At 42.4% G+C, this 19,243-nt stretch overlaps 1 protein-coding gene across 4 annotated transcripts in view; it reads left to right on the top strand.

The window, feature by feature from the left end:
- The window catches only part of OPTN (optineurin), a 40,592-nt gene that overhangs the window by 5,629 nt on the left and 15,720 nt on the right, over positions 1–19,243 (top strand). For all 4 annotated transcript variants that reach the window (XM_045793943.2, XM_045793941.2, XM_045793942.2 and 1 more), the window contains exons 2-7: positions 1,824–2,000; positions 2,607–2,809; positions 6,843–7,025; positions 9,209–9,282; positions 11,141–11,272; positions 18,262–18,364. In XM_045793943.2, coding sequence (XP_045649899.2) covers positions 1,835–2,000; positions 2,607–2,809; positions 6,843–7,025; positions 9,209–9,282; positions 11,141–11,272; positions 18,262–18,364 — 861 coding nt within the window. In that variant the 5' untranslated portion in view covers positions 1,824–1,834. The remainder of the gene's footprint in view (positions 1–1,823; positions 2,001–2,606; positions 2,810–6,842; positions 7,026–9,208; positions 9,283–11,140; positions 11,273–18,261; positions 18,365–19,243) is intronic.

The following is a 19,243-nucleotide window of genomic DNA, read 5'->3' as shown; positions in this document are numbered from 1 at the left end:
ATTTGTCTTTCTCTGACTGACTTATTTCACTTAGTATAATACCCTCTAGTTCCATCCATGTCATTGCAAATGGGGTAAGATTTCTTTTTTTTTTGATGGCTGAGTAATATTCCGTTATGTATATATATATACTACATCTTTATCCATTCACCCGCCAATGGACTTCTGGGCTCTTTCCATAGTTTGGCTATTGTGGACATTGCTGCTATAAACATTGGGGCACATTAAAAGGATTTTATCTTTGGATCTCTTTAGTATTCCTATTATTTGGTAAAAACTCATGTTTATGAAATGTTAGCTCCAATATCATACTGTGTGAAAATGAATGCTATGGAAAGCCAGAAACTGGCTTTCTCCAAATTTTTGTCTAAATTATTTTATCCCGATTATTTTATTGGGGAAAGCAAAAGCAGTCTCTTCTAGTCACCAAATGGTAAGAGCACATTTCAGCATTATACCTCTCTTCTAAATACAATAGGATACATAAAACATAGATACCTTCCAAAGGCTCACAGTTGAATAGTATGGCCCATCAGTGTTTTTCACTTCATAAATTGCCATCCTCCTTAAAGCATTTCATGAGACTGCCTCTCCTTAAGGGGGCTGCTCAGGGGAGAAGCCGGAGCCTGCTGTCCTCTCGTGGTAGTACTATCTCTCATGGCCTATAGGTTCCTTCAGACCAAAAACAGGTCACCAGGCTCTTGGGTCTGGGGGACCTTCAGAGAACCCCCAGGCATTGCTTCCAGTTGGGGTGGGGAAGAAGCATTGCCCCACACCCTGTTTGGTTGCATTTTGATATATGGTCACCAAGAGCACTCCTAGATGTTAAGATGCGGTGATGTCTCAGAGAGAGTACGCTTACCCTTCTTCATCTCCCACGACAAGGCTTAGCATCATCTTCACGAAGTGCAAAAAAGAAAATGTTTGCCTGTAGTATGTCACCAGTTGTTAGAAGAGACTCCTGTGTTTGCCCAGGGGATAGGACATGCGTAAATGGATTTGGTATACATTTGTCTATCTTATTTATGTCCACATCGACCCCTCTACAAAATAAAGTGGTATGCTTAAAATATTTTCAGAATATGCAATAAGTGAGCAAGATCTCTTAGTCTTTTTAGGATGCCTTGCAGAATTATTGGATATTGAAGCCTAAATATTCAGTAGCATCTTTATTATATTACAGGGCTAAGGTTAGGTATTGTTAATACTCGGTTGCACCACTTATGAAGTGACCTTGGCCGAGCTATAAAACCGCTGTGAACTCAGCTCCATCTCCTGTAAAATAGCCATCCAGTTAGGTTTTAGTGAGGATTAGAAACTGGCATGTCTGGTGCAGTGATTCAGCAAGTAGTAAGTATGCAAAATATGTTCATTTTCCCTTTTGTCTTAGCCAAAAATTCAAGAGCTAAAATATGGAGATTTTTTAACAGCTTTATGTGCAGTTCACTCAAAACAAAAAGATTCGAGCTTGAAAGATTTGCATAGGAAAACCAATTTAATGATACTGTACCCATGTCTACAAATACACGTTTGGAAGCTTCCTTGAATTCCTCTGTTAGGATTCCCGATTCTCATGATCTCATGCTCTTCTCTTCCTCCAGCATCCCACAGGCCCTCGCCGCACCCACATACACATACACACTGAAGCTAGCAAACACCTTTTTTGTTTAAAGGAAAGAAACAAAAATGTCCATCATAGAATTAGAGAAGAAGCATGCAACTTTTGGAATACTCATTAGCAATTGCCCATGGATTTGTGGGACTCTCGGGGACCCGTTGCAGAGGGAGGACAGCTCTATTTTCAACGTGTGATGTTTCCGTAGGTCCTGCTGCCATGTCCCACCAACCACTTAGCTGCCTGACTGAAAAGGGGGACAGCCCCAACGAAACCACGGGAAATGGACCCCCCAACCTGGCTCACCCAAACCTGGACACGTTCACTCCGGAGGAGCTGCTGCAGCAGATGAAGGAGCTCCTGATCGAGAACCATCAGCTCAAAGGTGAGCAGCCCCGGGCCCCCACGTTTCTGCATTCCGCCGGGCCTTCGTGAGCACAATCTCTCTGTCAAAAGGCTTGTCGGTGAATTAATTCCCTTCTCTCTGTTTCACTAGCGGGAGAAGGAGCATACAATTTAGCTTTTGGTAAGGCTAAAATTGTTTCCGTTGTTTACTTTGGGATACAGGTAAGAATAAAAGATATTTACACACCCCAGGGAAATGGCATAATGGCATGTAGTCCATTTAGAAAGAAACAGGAAGAATTTACGGAGTTAGTCCTAAATATGACCTTGTTCACAGAAAGCACTCGGGGGTCTCAGGCCATGGCTTCTGGCAAGACTGGTGTTCAAATCAGTCTTGTAGCTGTGTGCTGTAGTGGAGGGACCCAAGCTAGTTTTATTTCCTAGAGTCTTTGGAGGACTAGAAATGACATGAGGCCCCCTAGTCCTGTCTGGAAGGAAAAACCAGTCACCTTGCTACATTTCCTGCCAACCCTGGGGCTCAGGCCAAGCAGGGCGTCTTTAGATTTAGAGCTGCATGGTGGTCTTGGAGGTTGGAGTCATCAAATCGAGTCTGATATGTGGCCCTCTCCCTCTGAACCCCATATAGAAGCCATGAAGCTAAATAATCAGGCGATGAAAGGGCGATTTGAAGAGCTTTCAGCCTGGACAGAGAAACAGAAGGAAGAACGCCTTTTTTTTGAAACACAGAGCAAAGAAGCCAAAGAGCGTCTCATGGCTTTGAGTCATGAAAATGAAAAATTGAAGGAAGAACTTGAAAAACTAAGAGGGAAAACAGAAAAGTCCCTTAAGGTGAGCAGACTGATCCATTGCAATTTTATTTTATTTTATTTTATTAATATATATTTTATTAATATATAGAGTAGGATCTTCCTTGTCTAGACTTCTAGATCAAAACCTTTCACGGTTCAGGCTAGACGAATATTTTGCATCGTCTTGAAAGAACCATTCTTGTTAAAAAGGTTGGTCACAATTTCAAGGGTCGTGTACAGTCTCTGTTGGGGGAAGGAAATTTGTCCAGTTTGGACCATATTAATTACAGTCAAAAGAAGGTTGCAGTTATAAATCAGTATTTTGTATTCATTATAGGTGGTGCAGGAGAATCTCTGCCTAGAACCATCCAAGTGTTAGTTTTTAGTTTTTACATTTTACATTTAAAGTTTTACATTTAAAACTTTATTGCGCCGAAGTTTCACTTACTGATCTCGTCTTTTCCCCAAGTCTAAAATAGAGATTCCTCACTTTACATTGTACATCTACTTTGGGAAAGTGGCACGTATATGTCATGTTGTGATAGGAGGCTGTCCGGTTACCACATTTTCACTGACCCAGAGAACCTGAGAAATGTGTTCATGGCCAAGAGTGGGTGCCAATGATGTTAGTGAGAAAAGAAGTATCAGAACACATTTGAAGCATCCTCCCATATTCTGAGGCTGACTGGATATTGTTCTAAACATTTGCAAGGTAGAGTACTCTGAAGAAACGATCACGTAGGATATGTGAATAATTTTCTACTCTCTGTAAGAAAATATCTTTTTTTTTTTTTAAGATTTTATTTATCTGAGAGAGAGTGTACAAGCCGGGGAGAGGGGCAGAGGGACAAGCAGACTCCCGGCTGAGTGCACAGCCCGACGCAGGGCTCAATCCCAGGACCCCAAGATCATGACCGGAGCCGAAGTCAGGTGCTTAACTGACTGGGCCACCCAAGCGCCCCAGAAAATATCTTACACTGTTTTTCTCCTTTGGCTTTTGGGATGTGAGCTGACAGTTGGCATCACCTGTTGGGGCCTATCACATTGAGGCCCAGAAAGAAGCTTCCAGAAGCAGTTTATCTGCTTGAAACAGTCAGTGTATGGGTTTTCCTAAAAAGTCCCAGTATTGAAAGAAGTTGAGAACAGCAGCTGGAGCTCTGGATGGCTTCTTTCAATGCAGAAGATAGTTGAAACAAGCTATAAGCAGGACTCAGAAGCTGGTCCTTGGGACAGAGGACATGGATACTTGGACAAAGAGACACTTATGGCTCTTTAAAAATCTTGGTCATCAGCCTTCTCCCCCAAAAATGTACCTGTTGCCTCCCTGCCTCTTTTTTGATTTTTATTTTGTGGGCTGGTTGAGGTGATTTGTGGAATTTAGGCTGTCATCTTCCCGACTTAAAGCTCTCACAGCCTCTGACTTTTCTCACTCTTGCTGACCCATCCTTGCTGTGGTCTCTCCAGGGAATCCCCTCCAGCCACCAGGGCCTCTCACGTGTTCTGTGCCGCACAACAAAAGGGAATAGGGAATTTCTTTTGGAGATCTGCCTTCTGATCCTCAGGGTGAGGCTGAGGTTTTCATGGTTCTGTCCAATTTCACAGAATTACACATTATTATCCTCTGTAGAGAGAACTTGTTAATTTGTAATGGTACAGATTGCTAGGCTGAGGTCATTAGCTGGATGTTTCTTCCGGGCAGATTTCCGGGACAGCAAGATGGAGACATGATGTAAGTACGCAAGGAGAGCTGTTGTGTTGCAGGAACGTCAATGGCAGGCACTCAGAAGTGACGAAAGACAGTAACAAATCATGGAGTTGAGGTTGATCAGAGAGAATAAAACATGTGAGTTCTAGTCCAGGAAGGGAATGAAAAGAGTCTCAGTAGTAAAATGAAGAGAGATTTTAAAGGTTATCTTGTGAGGTGTTTTATGGCCATATAAGTAGATTCAGAATTTCCCGAGGATAATGAAGAGATCCTCACCCTTGCAAAAAAGAAAATTAACCTGACAAATCTGAGATTCTAGAATCATGGCCTTATATCCATCCATCATCCTCAGACACTTGCTTAAAACTCTGTTTCCTACTCTTACGCCAAGGTGGTTTTAAAAATCCATTCTGGGGTGCCCAGGTGGTCAGTCAGTTGCGTGTCTGACTCTTGATTTCAGCTCAGGTCACGATCTCGGGGTCATGAGGTCAAGCCCTGCACCAAGCTCCACACTGGGTGTGGAGCCTGCTTAGGATTCTCTCTCTCCCTCCCTCTGCCACCGCCCAACTAATGCGCTTGCTCTCTCTTAAAAAAAAAAATCCATTCTTTAAAATGTCCTCAGAGGGGTCCAGCAGGAAAATGTGAACATTCCTAATAGAGCATGGCCTTGCCCTTACCTGCTTGCTTCCTAGTTCCAGGCTAAGCAGTGCCTCTCCTTAGACTCTTTCCACCCCTTTCACAGTTACGTTTCTTTGGGATGAGTCATTACCAAGAGAGGATGCCCAGGCTGATAACCTTTCCCTGCACACCTAACTCCTCGGCTTCACAATGAGTTCTTTTCTCTCAGGACTGTGGTCATTTCCTGGCAAGGGAACACTGCTCCCCATGAAGGAAGAGCGAGATCTCACTGGTGTGAGAGACACTCCCATGCTGCGTGTTAATATCTTTCCCTCCAGGTTTTAGTATTTCATGGACCAACTGGTTTATGCGTATCCTTTCTGATGCTTTTTGGTTCTGCTAACAGCCTTTGGGTCTGTTTCCAGTTCCTTAGGAAATCTATCACAGAGATGGCTGTGTGTGTGCATGTGCGTGTGCATGTGTGTGTGTGTGTGAGAGAGAGAGAGAGAGAGAATATCGTTGTGTTGTAATTCTTTGATAATCTCGAGTATATATTTTGGGTGGCACCATGCCCGTAAAAGCAGTGAAGGTTTCCTGAGGAGGAAATCGCAGAGGCCCCATAGGTCACAGCTGGAAGGGACCACAGAGACCACGTGGGACCACATCTTCCTTTCTCACCTGAGGAAACCAAGGCCAAAACGTTAAGCGAATCTGCTCAGGGCATCGTACGCAGCGATTAGCAGGGTGTGGACTGGAATCTGTTTTCTCTGCTTCCAAGTGAAAACACCGCATCTAAACAGGCCCCTTCTCTTACAGCTTTGTCATGTGTAGTAATTGTAACAAGAGGAACACAGCACATATTTGGTATTAGTGAAATATGAGTATTTATTATTCATACTTATGTAGGCTGAAATTTAATTTTTTTACCTTTAGTAGCAGCCTCCAAATTTTCAGTTTTCTTATTTCTCCCTGGGCTTACTTTTAGCAACCTAAACACACCAACCTGAAGTATAACAGCCTCCAGCCTTCGTGCCTGGGAGAACTTTGGCCTTTTCATTGTCTTTTGCTACTTGTGTCAAGTAATGCAATGTCTTGGTGCTTTGGTTTCAAACTGTACATGATGAGTATGGGGAGAGTCGGGGGTGGGTCTGCCTTTGTTGGAGGGAAAAAGAAAAGGCAAGAGGTTAATTTTGGCACCTTTTTGTCCTTATTTTCTGGGGTTTTGGATTACAGTTTACGAGTCTGCCACTGTCAAAGTCTGATTGGTTATTTTCATAATCAAGATTATCCCATGTGCTGAGGAAGCCTTTCTTTCTTGTCATGAGGTTATTTTAACTTTCTATTGTTTGGATATAATATAATAATGTAAAATTTTCTATTTGAAGTGTTATATCAAAAGATATCACCAAGAAAAGGCTAGAACAGGGGCGCCTGGGTGGCACAGTGGTTGAGCTTCTGCCTTCGGCTCAGGGCGTGATCCCGGCGTTATGGGATCGAGCCCCACATCAGGCTCCTCCGCTATGAGCCTGCTTCTTCCTCTCCCACTCCCCCTGCTTGTGTTCCCTCTCTCGCTGGCTGTCTCTATCTCTGTCAAATAAATAAATAAAATCTTTTTAAAAAAAAAAAAAAAAAAAGGCTAGAATTTTCTACCATAAAGCATAGCTGCCTTGCCATGGGTGTGGGGACACTTGAGTTTGATGACCAGGTGTTAGTTTGAGTCACTGATTCACTTTGCTCCCCTCATTTCCAGGATCCCACTGGGGACCCCAGAGCCCCCAAGGCAGAAGCACACCAGGGACTGGAACAGCTGAAGACCCAGGTGGCCTATCTCCAAGCTGAAAAGGCGGATCTGCTGGGGATTGTGTCTGAACTACAGCTCAAGCTGAACTCGGGCGGCCCCTCTGAAGACTCCTTTGTTGAAATCAGGATAGCTGTAAGTGTCCTGGTTTTGACTTTGTTTTAAGAAAATTATAAAACCTCACCTAGACACCTAGGTTAGCACCATGTCTTTTCAACACACCGAAGCCAACCGGGGAGGGGGAGTGTTTGAACGTCAATATCACCAAGATAAATTGGCTCCTGTTTTTAAGTAGGACATAATCCAGGGGCACCTGGGGGACGCAGTCAGTTAAGCGTCTGACTCTTGATTTCGGCTCAGGTCATGATCTTGGGGTCATGAGATCCTGCTTGGAGCGTGGAGCCTGCTTGGGATTCTCTCTCTCCCTCTACCCCTACCCCTGCTTGCACATGCGCGCTCTCTGTCTCTCTCAGAAAAAAAAAAAAAAGTATAATACTCGTGAGGGTTATCACGCCTGAAATGGAAGAATATTGATTACCTTTTATGACAAAAGAGATAGGGGTTTTTTTTCCCTCCCATAGGTACTGACAAATCAGACATTTTTGTGACTGATCTAAAAAACCAAAACAGAAAACATAAACTTTTTCAGAGCAGGTCCTCAGCTGTGTCCAGCACTGTACTCAGGGGAGCTGAGTCACGAGCAGATGCAGTAAACTGACGGCCTTATCACACTTCTCAGACAAGCCTTGCAGGGAACCTTGGTTTATAAAAAACAAGAAGTAAAGAAAAGAAAGAGCAGAGCCTCTGGGGTTGTGGTTGAGGGTCGACCTTGGCTTTACCCCCGCTTCTGACAGCAGCTGCCTGGGCACCTGCAGGAGCTGAGTGTGAAGCCCCCGGTGTCTGCCACGCGGAACCGAAAACGAAGTAAGCTCAGTGAAGGGGCGCCTGCCGGCCCGTTCCTGAGCACATGAGGAGTGTCTGCTGTGGCCGCATCTGGGTGTGCGGGCGGTCCTAGCAAGGAGCAGGGCAGGTCCATGAGCCACAGAGGGGCCTGTCCTCCATCGCTGCTCAAAGGCACTGAATAGCGAAGGAGAAAAACACACCAGGATAAGATCCTCTGTGATAGCACACTGGCATTTTAGCTTTGCCAAACCGTACATCTGACATAGAAAAAGAGATCGTGTCTCTGAGAGGGAAAAATGTACCTTGTAGATAATGCATGGGGAGCTTGTAAAAATGGAACTCCTGGGTGTGTCGGGATTATTAGCATGTGACTTTCTTTGCTTTCCTGTTCGTTTGCTGCACTGCAGAATAGTAGGATGGGGAAATGGCTCTTAGTAACGTTGCCATCCGTGCTCCCTGATACATCTTGGGGTGCGTTCATAGCAGCCGAAATCAGGAGAATTAAAATACCAAATGGAAAGCACACTTTGCCAGAGTACCCTTTCTGCAGATGACCAAAGATAATGAAACACAGGTTTGATCAAACAGCTTTCACCTTCTGCAGATAGCTGGCAAAATTCAGGAAGGCCAAGGAGCGTATGAGAAGTTTCCAAATGAGGCTTCTTCCCTTAGGGTGCATGGTTAGCATAATACGCTCCTTCACTGATGTGATGAGTGACAGTTATCTTTAGCATAATCATGCGTAGCTTCTGTGAACTGGAAAACACTACTCAAGATTCAGGAAAAATGTAGACAATCAGAATTATCTAGAACCATCTTTGTTGATGCATTTTTGGAAGATTTTCCCTCTAGCTCATTGGAATATTAATGTCTTTCAAATCACGTAACCACTTTTAGACTTCTTGTTCCCTTAAATGACCCACAATGTATACAAATTTCTGCTAGAAGCCAGCTTCGTGCTTTGGGAGCTTTGCGCACCGAAGACAGCCTCTTTTTCAACATTGCTTCAGCAAGTTCTGACATTTTGCATTTTAAAGGCCTGTACAGGGAAGGTGTGTGGAGGTGTCCCTACCTCCATGTGACCTTAACTTGGGAAAGAAGGGAACGAACTGCCAAGGAGAAGGAGGAGATAAGTTTTCATGTGTTCGGGGTCAGGTTGACTGTTCTGGATGAGAGACCAATCTTCACGCCTTGGCCTAGATATTTATAATCCTGACAGGGTGTGCAGGGTGAGGGAAGGGTAAAACCCCATTCCATCTCCGTGACCTCGTTGAAACATTTCACATTTAAATGTCGGTAGCTTCCTTGGGTTGCAGGTCATCAAAATTCTTCATCTTTTGCCTTTTTCTCGTTTGATAAAGAATTTGTCTTGCGGACATTATCACGGTAAAGCCCTTTCATTTCTGCCTTTACAGGAAGGAGAAGCAGATGTGGCAGTGAGAGAAATCAGGACAAGTCCTGGGCCCGCAAGAACTGATTCCGTTGACACGTATGTGAAGAAGGGCTAGGGCTGGCGGACACCCCCCACCCCCACCCCCAGGCAGTTTGTCACTTGCAGCCCGCCCCTGGGAGGTCAAACACCCTGGGCTGCAAGAATCGATTCTTACTAATTTACGCCAGGACATTTTTAAGAATGTCTGGTTTCATCTCCCGTAAGAGGAGAAGTGAAGACAAACTGGTTCTTAATCAAAAGACTCAGGCTTGCTGATTTGTTTATTGGTACAGTTTGACCTGGCCTGGGCTGTGCAGCTCTGTAAGTGGGACGTTATCATCTTGTCCTCCCTGTTCGTTCCCGAGGGTAAACCCAGGTGACTGATCCCGAGTAATCTCCTCCAGGGACGACTGTGAGTGCTCTGAGTCACAGTCTTATCCAGTGTCCAGGTGTCTTACCTGTGGAGTCTCAACTTGACCTGTTCCAAGGAGACATTAGGAAGCAGGCATCTTAAATGGCCGGGGGCGGGGGGGTGGTGGTCTTGGCAGAAGAGATGACAGAGGGGCTGGGCATTGGAGACTATCACCTGGAATGGGCTGTTGGCTCATCCCCTGGAAGCAGGTTCCTGCTGGATTAGTCTATTTGAAAGAGACAGTTATTGGAAAATTTCTCTAGGAATCTCTTCTCTCATAGGCTTTTAATACCTGTTTTTCCCTAACGGGACAAATGTACTTACAAAACATGAAAATGGGCTGGGTTTTTTTCCCCAGTTGTGCTCCCAAGCCCTTGCATCAGGGAGAAAATAATTGTTAGCTAATAGTCTTTCACCAAACAGGGCAGTTGGCATAAACGAAAGTTACTCTCTTGCTTACTTAGCAGTTCCTCAGCTTTCCCCCCTACTGTTTTTATGAATATTGAAAGACTTCCTGGAAGTGGTAGGAAAGAAGAAAGCCCTGTTTGACATTTCCAAGCCACTTCCTCCTCATTTATATCCACCTGCTAAAACCACTTCTTCTTTTAAGCCACAGATTGTCTTTTGTTTTTTGGGTTTATTTAAGATTTTATTTTTAAGTAATCTCTACACCCAACATGGGGCTCGAACTCACGACCCCAAGATGAAGAGACACACACTCCTCTGACTGAGCCAGCCAGGCGCCCCGAGCCACAGTTATGTTTTAGGAACAGCTTCCTTACCTCATTTGAAGGTATATTAAGGAGTCAGAGATGGATTTCTGGGTGTGGAGTTCGGAGTCGAGAACTGGGATTTAATCCCAGCTGTTTATGAGACATGTGACCTTGAACACGAGCATCACCCCTGAAGTGTAGCTGCTGCACAGTGGTCCTGGTTTTGTTTGTCATCCAGCCGCTTCTTGATATAATCAGATTTCGAAATCAAGGAAAATATTTCACATATCAGCAGTGCCTACATTTCTGCTGTAATTATTTGAGATCAAGAAACAAAAGATAGTTCTTCTCTTGGCTTGAGAATATCAAGTTGGAGAAAGGCCAGCAGTCTGCATGTTGCCAGGCAGCACGTGTGTTTGTGTACTTTGTATGACTGTGGTCCTCTTTGAGGCTAGGAAGGCCAGGCACTGGAATCCAGGGCCACCTCTGCTCCAACATTCCCGGGGGTGCTGGGGTCTGATGATGTAGGCACACTGGCTATTTGGAGGAAGTGAGCACGTGCAGTGCAAGGGGAGCCTACCCCAGAGTCCGCACCCCTTTCCCGGAAAGCGTGGAGGAGTGTGGGCCTGGTGGTCGCAAGGCCAGCTGCGTTTGGTCTGTAAATGAGAATTATTTGGAGAGTGTTCCGGAAAGCGGTTCCTTTACATTGGTTCCAGTTACATTCTTAGACACTTTGACATTTGTGTTTTCTGATGAAAACGTTTTAATCTTTATTCTGTTCTTGATGTAGGAACAAATCTACAGAAGGAACCAGGAATTTGGAATTTGAGAAATTAACTGTGAGCCAACTCCTGCTTTGTCTAAGGGAAGAAAACCAGAAGGTGGAGAAGCTTGAAATTGCACTCAAGGAAGCCAAAGAAAGGTATGAAATAGGTAACTTGAAATATGCATATGTTGCTTTTTTTAACAGCTTTTTTGAGATAAAATTAAGACACCAGGTAATCCACCCATTTAAGGTATACATTTCAGTATTACTTAGAATATTCACAGTTATGTAGCCATAACCACATTTTGGAACATTTTTTTCTCCAAATAAGAAACCCAGTACCCATTAACAACGATTCCTCATTCCTCCCAGTAATCTGTTCTCTGTCTCCACAGATTTGCCTATTCTGGACATTTTATTTAAGTGGAACCATATAATATGTGGTCTTCTGCGATTGACTAATTTTATTTAGCATCATGTTTTCAGAGTTCATCCACGTTGTAGCTTGTCTCCGTTCTTCACTTCTTTTTGTTGCCAAATAACAGTCCATTGTGTGACTAGTTAGCATTTTGTTTACTCATCAGTTGGTGAACAGTTCGGTTCCCACTTTTTGCCTATTTTGAATAATGTTTGCTCTAAATATTCTTGCACAGGTTTTTTTTTTGTGTGTGTGTGGGTATATATTTTTTTAATCCTCTGGGATTTTTAATCCTCTGGGACCCAGGAGTGGGATTACTGGGTCATTGGCATCTCTGGGTTTAATAGGTTGAGGGACTACAACTGTTTTCCACAGTGGCTGCGCCATATTGCGTTTCCACCAGCAATGTATGAGGGTTCTACTTTTCTCCACATCCTCCTTCACCCTTGTAATTGTCTGTCTTCTTGATTATAGCCATCCTCATGAATTGTGAAGTGGTGTCTCATTGTGATTTTGATTTCATTTTCCTAATGGCTGATAATGTTGAGCATCTTTTCATGTTGATCATTTGTGTATCTTCTTTGAAGAAATATCTATTGAAATCCTTTGCCCATTTAAAAAAATTGGATTGCCATTTTATTGCTGAGTCATAAGAGTTCGTTATGTATTCTAGATGCAAATCCTTTATGAGGTATGTGACTTGCAAATATTTTCTCCCATTCTCTGAATTACCTCTTTACCTCCTGGGTGTTCTCACTGGCAGCACAAAAAATTTTTTTATTTTGATGTAGTCCACTTTATCTATTTTTCTTTTGTCACTTGTGCTTTTGGTGTCGTACCTAATGAATCATTGACTAACCCAGGGTCACAAAGATTCACTCTTACGTTTTCTCTCCTAAGAGCTTTATAGTTTTCGCTCTTACATTTAGGTCTCTGATCCATTTTGAGTTCATTTGTGTGTATGGTGTGAGGTCGGGGTCCAACTTCATTCTTTTGTGTGTGGATATCCAGTCACCCTAACACCATTTGTTGAGAAGACCATTCTTTCCCTCAGTGAACTGCGTTGGCACCCTTGGTGTAAATCAGTTGGCCATCATGTAAAGATTAATTTCTAAACCTTCGGTTTTATTGCTTTGATCTATATGTTTATCCTTTGCTACTGCTACACTGTCTTGATTACTACAGTTTCGTAGTAAATTTTGAAATCAGGAAGTGTGGATTCTCCAACTTTGAAAGATTGTTTTGGCTATCCTGGGTTTCTTGTTTTTCCGTATAAATCTTAGGATAGGTTTGTTAATTTCTGGGGGGAAAAAAAAACAAAGAAAGAAAAGAAAAGCCAGCTGGGATTTTGTTAGGGATTGCATTGAATCTGGAGTTCAGTTTGGGGAGCATTGCCATCTTAACAACATTAAATCTTCTGATCCATGACAGATAACCCATAGAGTTATTTAGGTCATCTGTAATGTATTTCAATGATGTTTTGTCATTTTCAGTATACAGGTCCTAAACTACTTTTCAAAATCTGTTACTATGATTTCTAGTCTTTTTAGCACTGTCGTACATTAAATTGTTTTCTTAATTTCATTTTTGGAGTATTCTTTGCTAGTGTATAGAAATACCACTGAGTTTTTTGTATGTTGTACATTGATCTTGTAGCCTGAAACCTCGCTAGAACTCATGTATTAGCACTAATTTTTTTTGGTGGATTCTTTAGGATTTCCTTTGTACAAGATCATGTCATCTGCAAAGGGATAGTGTTACTTCTTCCTTACCAACAACAGTACCTTGTATTTCTTTTTCTTGCATGATTTCCCTGGCTAGAATCTCTAGCACAGTGTTAAGTACAAGTGGAGAAAGGAAACATGCTTGTCTTAGGGGGTAAAGCCTTCAGCCTTTTACCGTCAAGTATGATGTTAGCTGCAGGTTTTCATAGATGCGTTTATCATGTTGAGAAGCTCCCTTCTATTTCTGTTTTTTTGTACTTTTTATCCTGAAGGGTTTTGGATTTTGTGAAATGCTTTTTCCATGTCTATGGGGACGATTAATGGTTTTTTAAACTTCTGTTAATATGATGTATTAAGTGATTGATTTTCACATGTTAAACCAACCTTTCATTCCTGGGTAAATCCCACTTGGTCATGATGTATAATCCTTTCTATATGTTGCTAGTTTGGATTGCTAAAATTTTCTTAAGGAATTTTGCATCTTTATTCATAAGGGGTATCAGTCCATAGTTTTCTTTCCTTGTAATGTCTTTGTCTGGTTTGGGTGTAAGGGAAATACTGGCCTCATAGAATATGGTATACATGTAACCTCACACACACACACTTTGGGGTAAAATTCATCTATGTTATAGAGTTGTGAAGACAATGAATTTCTATGTGCAAATGCACTTCTTAGAAATGCAAAGTGCTAAACCATGTAGGACATGGGAGAGGTTATGCAGTAGTTTTAGGACTCCAGCGATTGCAGCATTTAATCATAAATATACTGTGACATAATTAATTCTCTCAGACGTTATAAATGGCTTATTAATCTTAAAATTACAGCACTATGAGGAGTACTTTCTAACTGAAGCAGTTTAAATTTTAAGATTTATTTATTTTAGGGAGGGGGAGAGGGGCTAAGGGACAGGGAGAGGAAGAGTGTCAAGCAGACTCCACCCTGAGCATGGGGCCCAGTGCGGGGCTCAGTCTCACAATCCTGAAATAAGGACCTGAGCTGAAACCAAGAGTAGGACGCTTAACCAACTGCGCCACCCAGGTGCACCTGAAACAGTTGAAATTTTTAACTATAGAAAGATCTTTTCATAAAATATGAAACATAAGTTATTTATTCAGGTGAGGTTAACCTGGAAGACACGTCAACATTGGTCCAATGACTTATTTGATAGCTCGTTTCAAAAGGTGCAGAGGACGCACTGGCTCTGAATCCTAGGTTTACCCCGTATCCTACTGTTGTCCCTTAGAAAATTTCAAAGGTTGACTTCTAGGAGACCAGTACCATGTATTCTAATGGAGCAAGATATTTGTCCTATCTTTTAAAGAAATCCTAAAACATAGTAACAATGCATAGATAGATAGATAAAAGCACTCTTTTTACACCTTAATTACCACAGCTGGTTTTTAAAGGGAAGATGTTATGCTTTGAAGGAGACCTTTACTAGCCATGAATAATCAGCCTATTTGTATTTTGTGGGCACCTTTACCCTTCCTGTGTTCTGTACACCATTCTCAGAAGTCAAGTTTGGCCAGTAATTCATCTGTACTTAGACAACATGATTAACTTTCATGATGAAAGTGTCAGTTTGGGAATTTGCTAATTATACCTCCTCTTCGTTCATATGATATATATAATTCCTGCTTTCAGATTAATTACAGCCCTCTCTGCAGCTATCGCTCTTTGGATGGTGCTAGGGAGTCAGGCGTGCCTTTGAGATGGCTGTGTTTAGTCTCCCACCTGTAAAGGGTCCCTTTCTCAAAAGCATTAAATCTCCACTCTGTGAGCCAGCCTTCTCTCAGTATTTAACAACTGGTAAGTCAACAGTAGTTGCCAAGACTCATGTCCAGTGGGTGGGTATCAGGATGATGATATCCCCCTCGCTATGGCAGAACTGAAACCCAAGAAATAAAATCCCTGATATCTGGACAGACCAGCTTGGTTTACATGCTGTATAGGATACGATGAAAACACATCCCAAGACCTAACACGTCTCTTTCTCAAACAAGTGAGTCTTCAACTATTTTCCTTAATCATGACAAATAGGCATAGAGACAGTAAAATTTTTTTCTGAAAACTTTCAAGAAATTTGTGGGGAAAGGGGATTGTAGATTTGTCTCTTTTTTTTTCCTCATTGTTTTCCAGGAGTCATATTTCATGTAATTTGTGTTTTCTAAACAAATTTAAACTGGCAGCAAGTAAAAAGGGGGAAAGTGTATAGGAAGTGTGGCTCAAGAGAATCAAGCAGCAGCAGGTAAAGCAAGTCCAAGATGAAAAATTGCCCTAGAAAAGTAAGATAAGCAGTAATTCAAATGTAGATCAGAGCCCTGGGTCATACATGAGTGGCGTGAAAAAGGCCCATCCATCAACCCCACAGCAGCTGGCTCGTAACCCATTTATCTGGCTGAGCGGGAAATAGTGCCTGTGCACCAGTTAGGTTTGGCAATTTGCGATGGTTGTGACCGTTTTGATATTTCCCTCCATGCACCAGGCTTAAATTGCTACTGAGTTGTCCCCCTGTTGTGAGCACAATCTGTTGACTTCCCACTGCACACACAGATGCTTCTGGACCCGGCTTACCTGCTCCACCTCCAAAACTGGCTATACTGAAATTTAATTAGAACTACTCAGTGATTACGTTATTAGGGGCACACAGGGAGTACTCAGTTGAGCTCTGTTCTGTGCCCCAAACATTTTTCCTTTTTTTATACAACCTGGTTTTCTTTTCTTTTTTTCTTTTTTACTTGTGTGCATAATTACATCTTTAAAATTTGTTCAGTTTCCCCATGCTCTTCCCCAATGAGGAAACCTCTCAGATACATTCAGACATGTTAGTAGTCTAGTCGTATTCTCTCTGGAGTCTGGCCGACTAGCTTTCTAGGTCCCGCCTCATGGCGCTCATCTTGGCATCTCCCTTTGCCTCTGCCCTGAGGAATTCCTTCAGCTCTCCGGTGTTCCATCACGTTTCCTGAATCCAATGCCTTTCCTACTCTTTCTAAATGTTGTTTCTTGTTGTTTTTTCAAACAGAGCTCACCACATTTCCACTAACTTACTGAAAAAGAATATATGGGCAGTATATCTTCTGAGACCCGCACATCTAAAAATCTCTCCTTCTGCCTTTATTCTTCATGGACAGTTTGGCTGGATATAGAATTCTGTAATCAGATATAATTTTCCCTCCACATTTTAAAAACATTGTTTCATTGTGTCCTAGCTTCTGGTGTTAATGCTGAGAGACCCACTGCCATTCTGGTCGCTCATCTTTGGGGATGATACTTCTCACGTGCTTTGGTGTGAGCCTATTTTTCACCTGTTTGTTCTGGACACTCTTGGGCTCTTTCATTCTGCAAACTCATGTCCTTCAATTCTTGAAAGATGATCTTGAATTAATTTAGCGATAATCTCTTGCCTTCAATTTTCTTTGTTCTCTCTTTCTAGCATTACTATTATTTTGAATTGGATCTCCTCTAATTTTCTTAACTCCTTGTTCCCTTTTTCTGTCCCCCCCTTTTTCTCCCTTCTGATAAATTTGATCAACTTTCATCTTCCCTTTTTTGTGGGGGAGAACCTTTGAGCATTCCTTTTTTATTGTGTTCCATTTTTTTGTGGTTGTATGTTTCCTCATATCTCTAAGGATATTAGTGATATTTTTGACGCCCCCCCCCACTGGCATATTCTATTTTCAGTAAGTTTTTTCTGTTTCATATGAAGGTTTTCCTTAAATATCTAGCCATCTTGGCTGTTGGACCAGATGTAGCAGGATTACAGGGTGTTAGAAGCTGATTGAAGCTCTGGGTATTCATCTAGGGATATCTGGCTGGGAGGTTTCCTTGGGGAAGCCCCATGTCAGAAACTTTAAATCTTTTCCCTTATCCTGGTTACATACTCCAGAGGACACTCTTCCAGCCTCCTGCCTGGAGGGTATTTTTCAAATGCCGAATTTCTTGAGATGAGTAGAAAAAGGTGACTGAGGGTCTTAATGTTCTGTGTGTAAGTTCCCCTTACAGAAGAACCCACGTCTCATATCTGACTAATGTCTGAACCCAGAAACCCTTTATTTTGTGATATTCTAGACGCTCTTTTTTTTTTAAGTAGGCTGCGCACCCAGCATGGAGCCCAATGTGGGGCCTGAACTCCCAACCCAGAGATCAAGAGTCAGACGCCCTACTGACTGAGCCACCCAGGCACCACTTCCAGTCCCTCTTAAACAGGCCCCACCTCTGTCCCCATGTCCAGAGGTACCTGATCTCACTGACTCCTGAGCCTTCTGCCTCCCACAGTGTCAATCAGGTTACATCTTGGCTTTCCCCACTGTTGGCTTCAGACCCAGCCTTATTGGGCTGCCAAGTCAGTTCCCACTCATAGCCGTGCCCCCCAAATCTTCTTGCTGTTATTTCTTCTCCCTTTCTCTTTGTTCTTGTACATAAAAAGCTTTTTAAAAGTCATTTTGGTGGGGTTCAGGGTGGGAGAAAAATCCCATGTGTATATTCAGTTCACCATCTTTAACCAGAAATCTCTTCTTGTTTCATTTGCATTGGGCTGGCTTTCATGTAAACGGTTATGATTCAGTGTAAGAATGTCGGTACATTTGTTTGTTTTTAAGGACTTGTGAACTTAGGTGGGTCCAAAAAGACTTCCTTTCTCTTCTGAACCCTTATGAAGGGACACACACTCAGTGTAACACACATGCATGCACATATGTACACACAAAGACATTTTAAAAATATTTCTGTCTGTTACTGTTACATGAAAAGAGGCAGTGTTTTTCAGTGTTTTGGATGATTTATGCCCACCTTTTACCTCTGCATGATTTCATCCCTTAAATCACGTCTAGCCAATTTTAGGATGAGAGCTTAACCCAAAAAGGTTAATGTAGCAAATGCAGGGAGATTTTGAAACCCCCAATCCTTTATCCAAATTTTGGACAATATTCTTTTTAGTGCTTCTGCAATTGAAACCAAAAGAAACCAAAGAGAAAGTAACTTTTCCATATTCTATATTTTTCAGAGTTTCATATTTTGAAAAGAAAGCCAGTGATCATTCTGAGGTTGAGACCCAGACAGAGGGGAGCACAGGAAAAGAGAAAGAAGAGGAGAAAGGTCCAGAAACTGTGGGTACCCAGGTTCTAAGGCTGCTGTCACACCCCCAATGGACCTAAGAATCATATCTGAAGTCAAGTCTTGTGCTTTGTTATTAGCTTTAGAAATAGAAATAATTTTAATGTTGCATATATTCTATTTCTCTTCTATTTCCTTGTCCTGATTTGAATTTCATTCATAGTAAATTGTAGTGAGATGCGTTCCTATCCCAGTGATTCTAAGGAATCACACCTCTATCTCTTCTTTTTTTTTTTTAAGATTTATTTATTTATTTTAGAGAGCAAGAGGGTGCATGAGTGGGGGGAGGGGCAGAGGGAAAGGGAGAAAGAGAATCCCAACCAGACTGTCCATAGAAGGCGGAGCCCAGCACAGGGCTCCATCTCATGACCCTGAGATCAGGACCCCAGCCGAAATTAAGAGTCAGACGCCCAACCCACTGAGCCTCTATCTCTTCTTGACTGATTTTTCTCTCCTAACTTTGTGAGTGAACAGGCCCTCTAGTGGAGAAAAGAATTTTGTCCACTTTATAATGAGATGTTTTGAGACTATGACTCAGAAACTTGAGATAGAATTGAAAGATCTCAGTTCTACCCTACTACTGGTTTGAATGAAATAGTTTGAATGAAAAGGGTCATGTTTCTGTAGCCAGTGTTTGGTGGCACCTCACAGATGTGCGTTGGAGCCTGCCACACAGTCTTAAGCTTAGGGAGGGTGGACGAAGGCAGAGAGTTGTAAGAGCTGCAGTCGTCGACGTGAAAGACATTTGTGTAAGATGCTCACTTCAGCCAGTTCATTTATTCAACAATATATGGTGAATGCCTACTGTATGCCATGCTCTGCGCTGAATCTCCTACTTCAAGAGACCAGAGAAGATTTAAAACACTGAGATG

Source organism: Ursus americanus, chromosome 31 (genome assembly GCF_024610735.1).
Source record: "Ursus americanus isolate L20-20 chromosome 31, mUrsAme1.1.p, whole genome shotgun sequence".
NCBI classification, from domain to species: Eukaryota; Metazoa; Chordata; class Mammalia; order Carnivora; family Ursidae; genus Ursus; species Ursus americanus.
The sequence above is the reverse complement of the archived record's forward strand: the minus strand, read 5'-3'. Positions and strand labels throughout refer to the sequence as shown.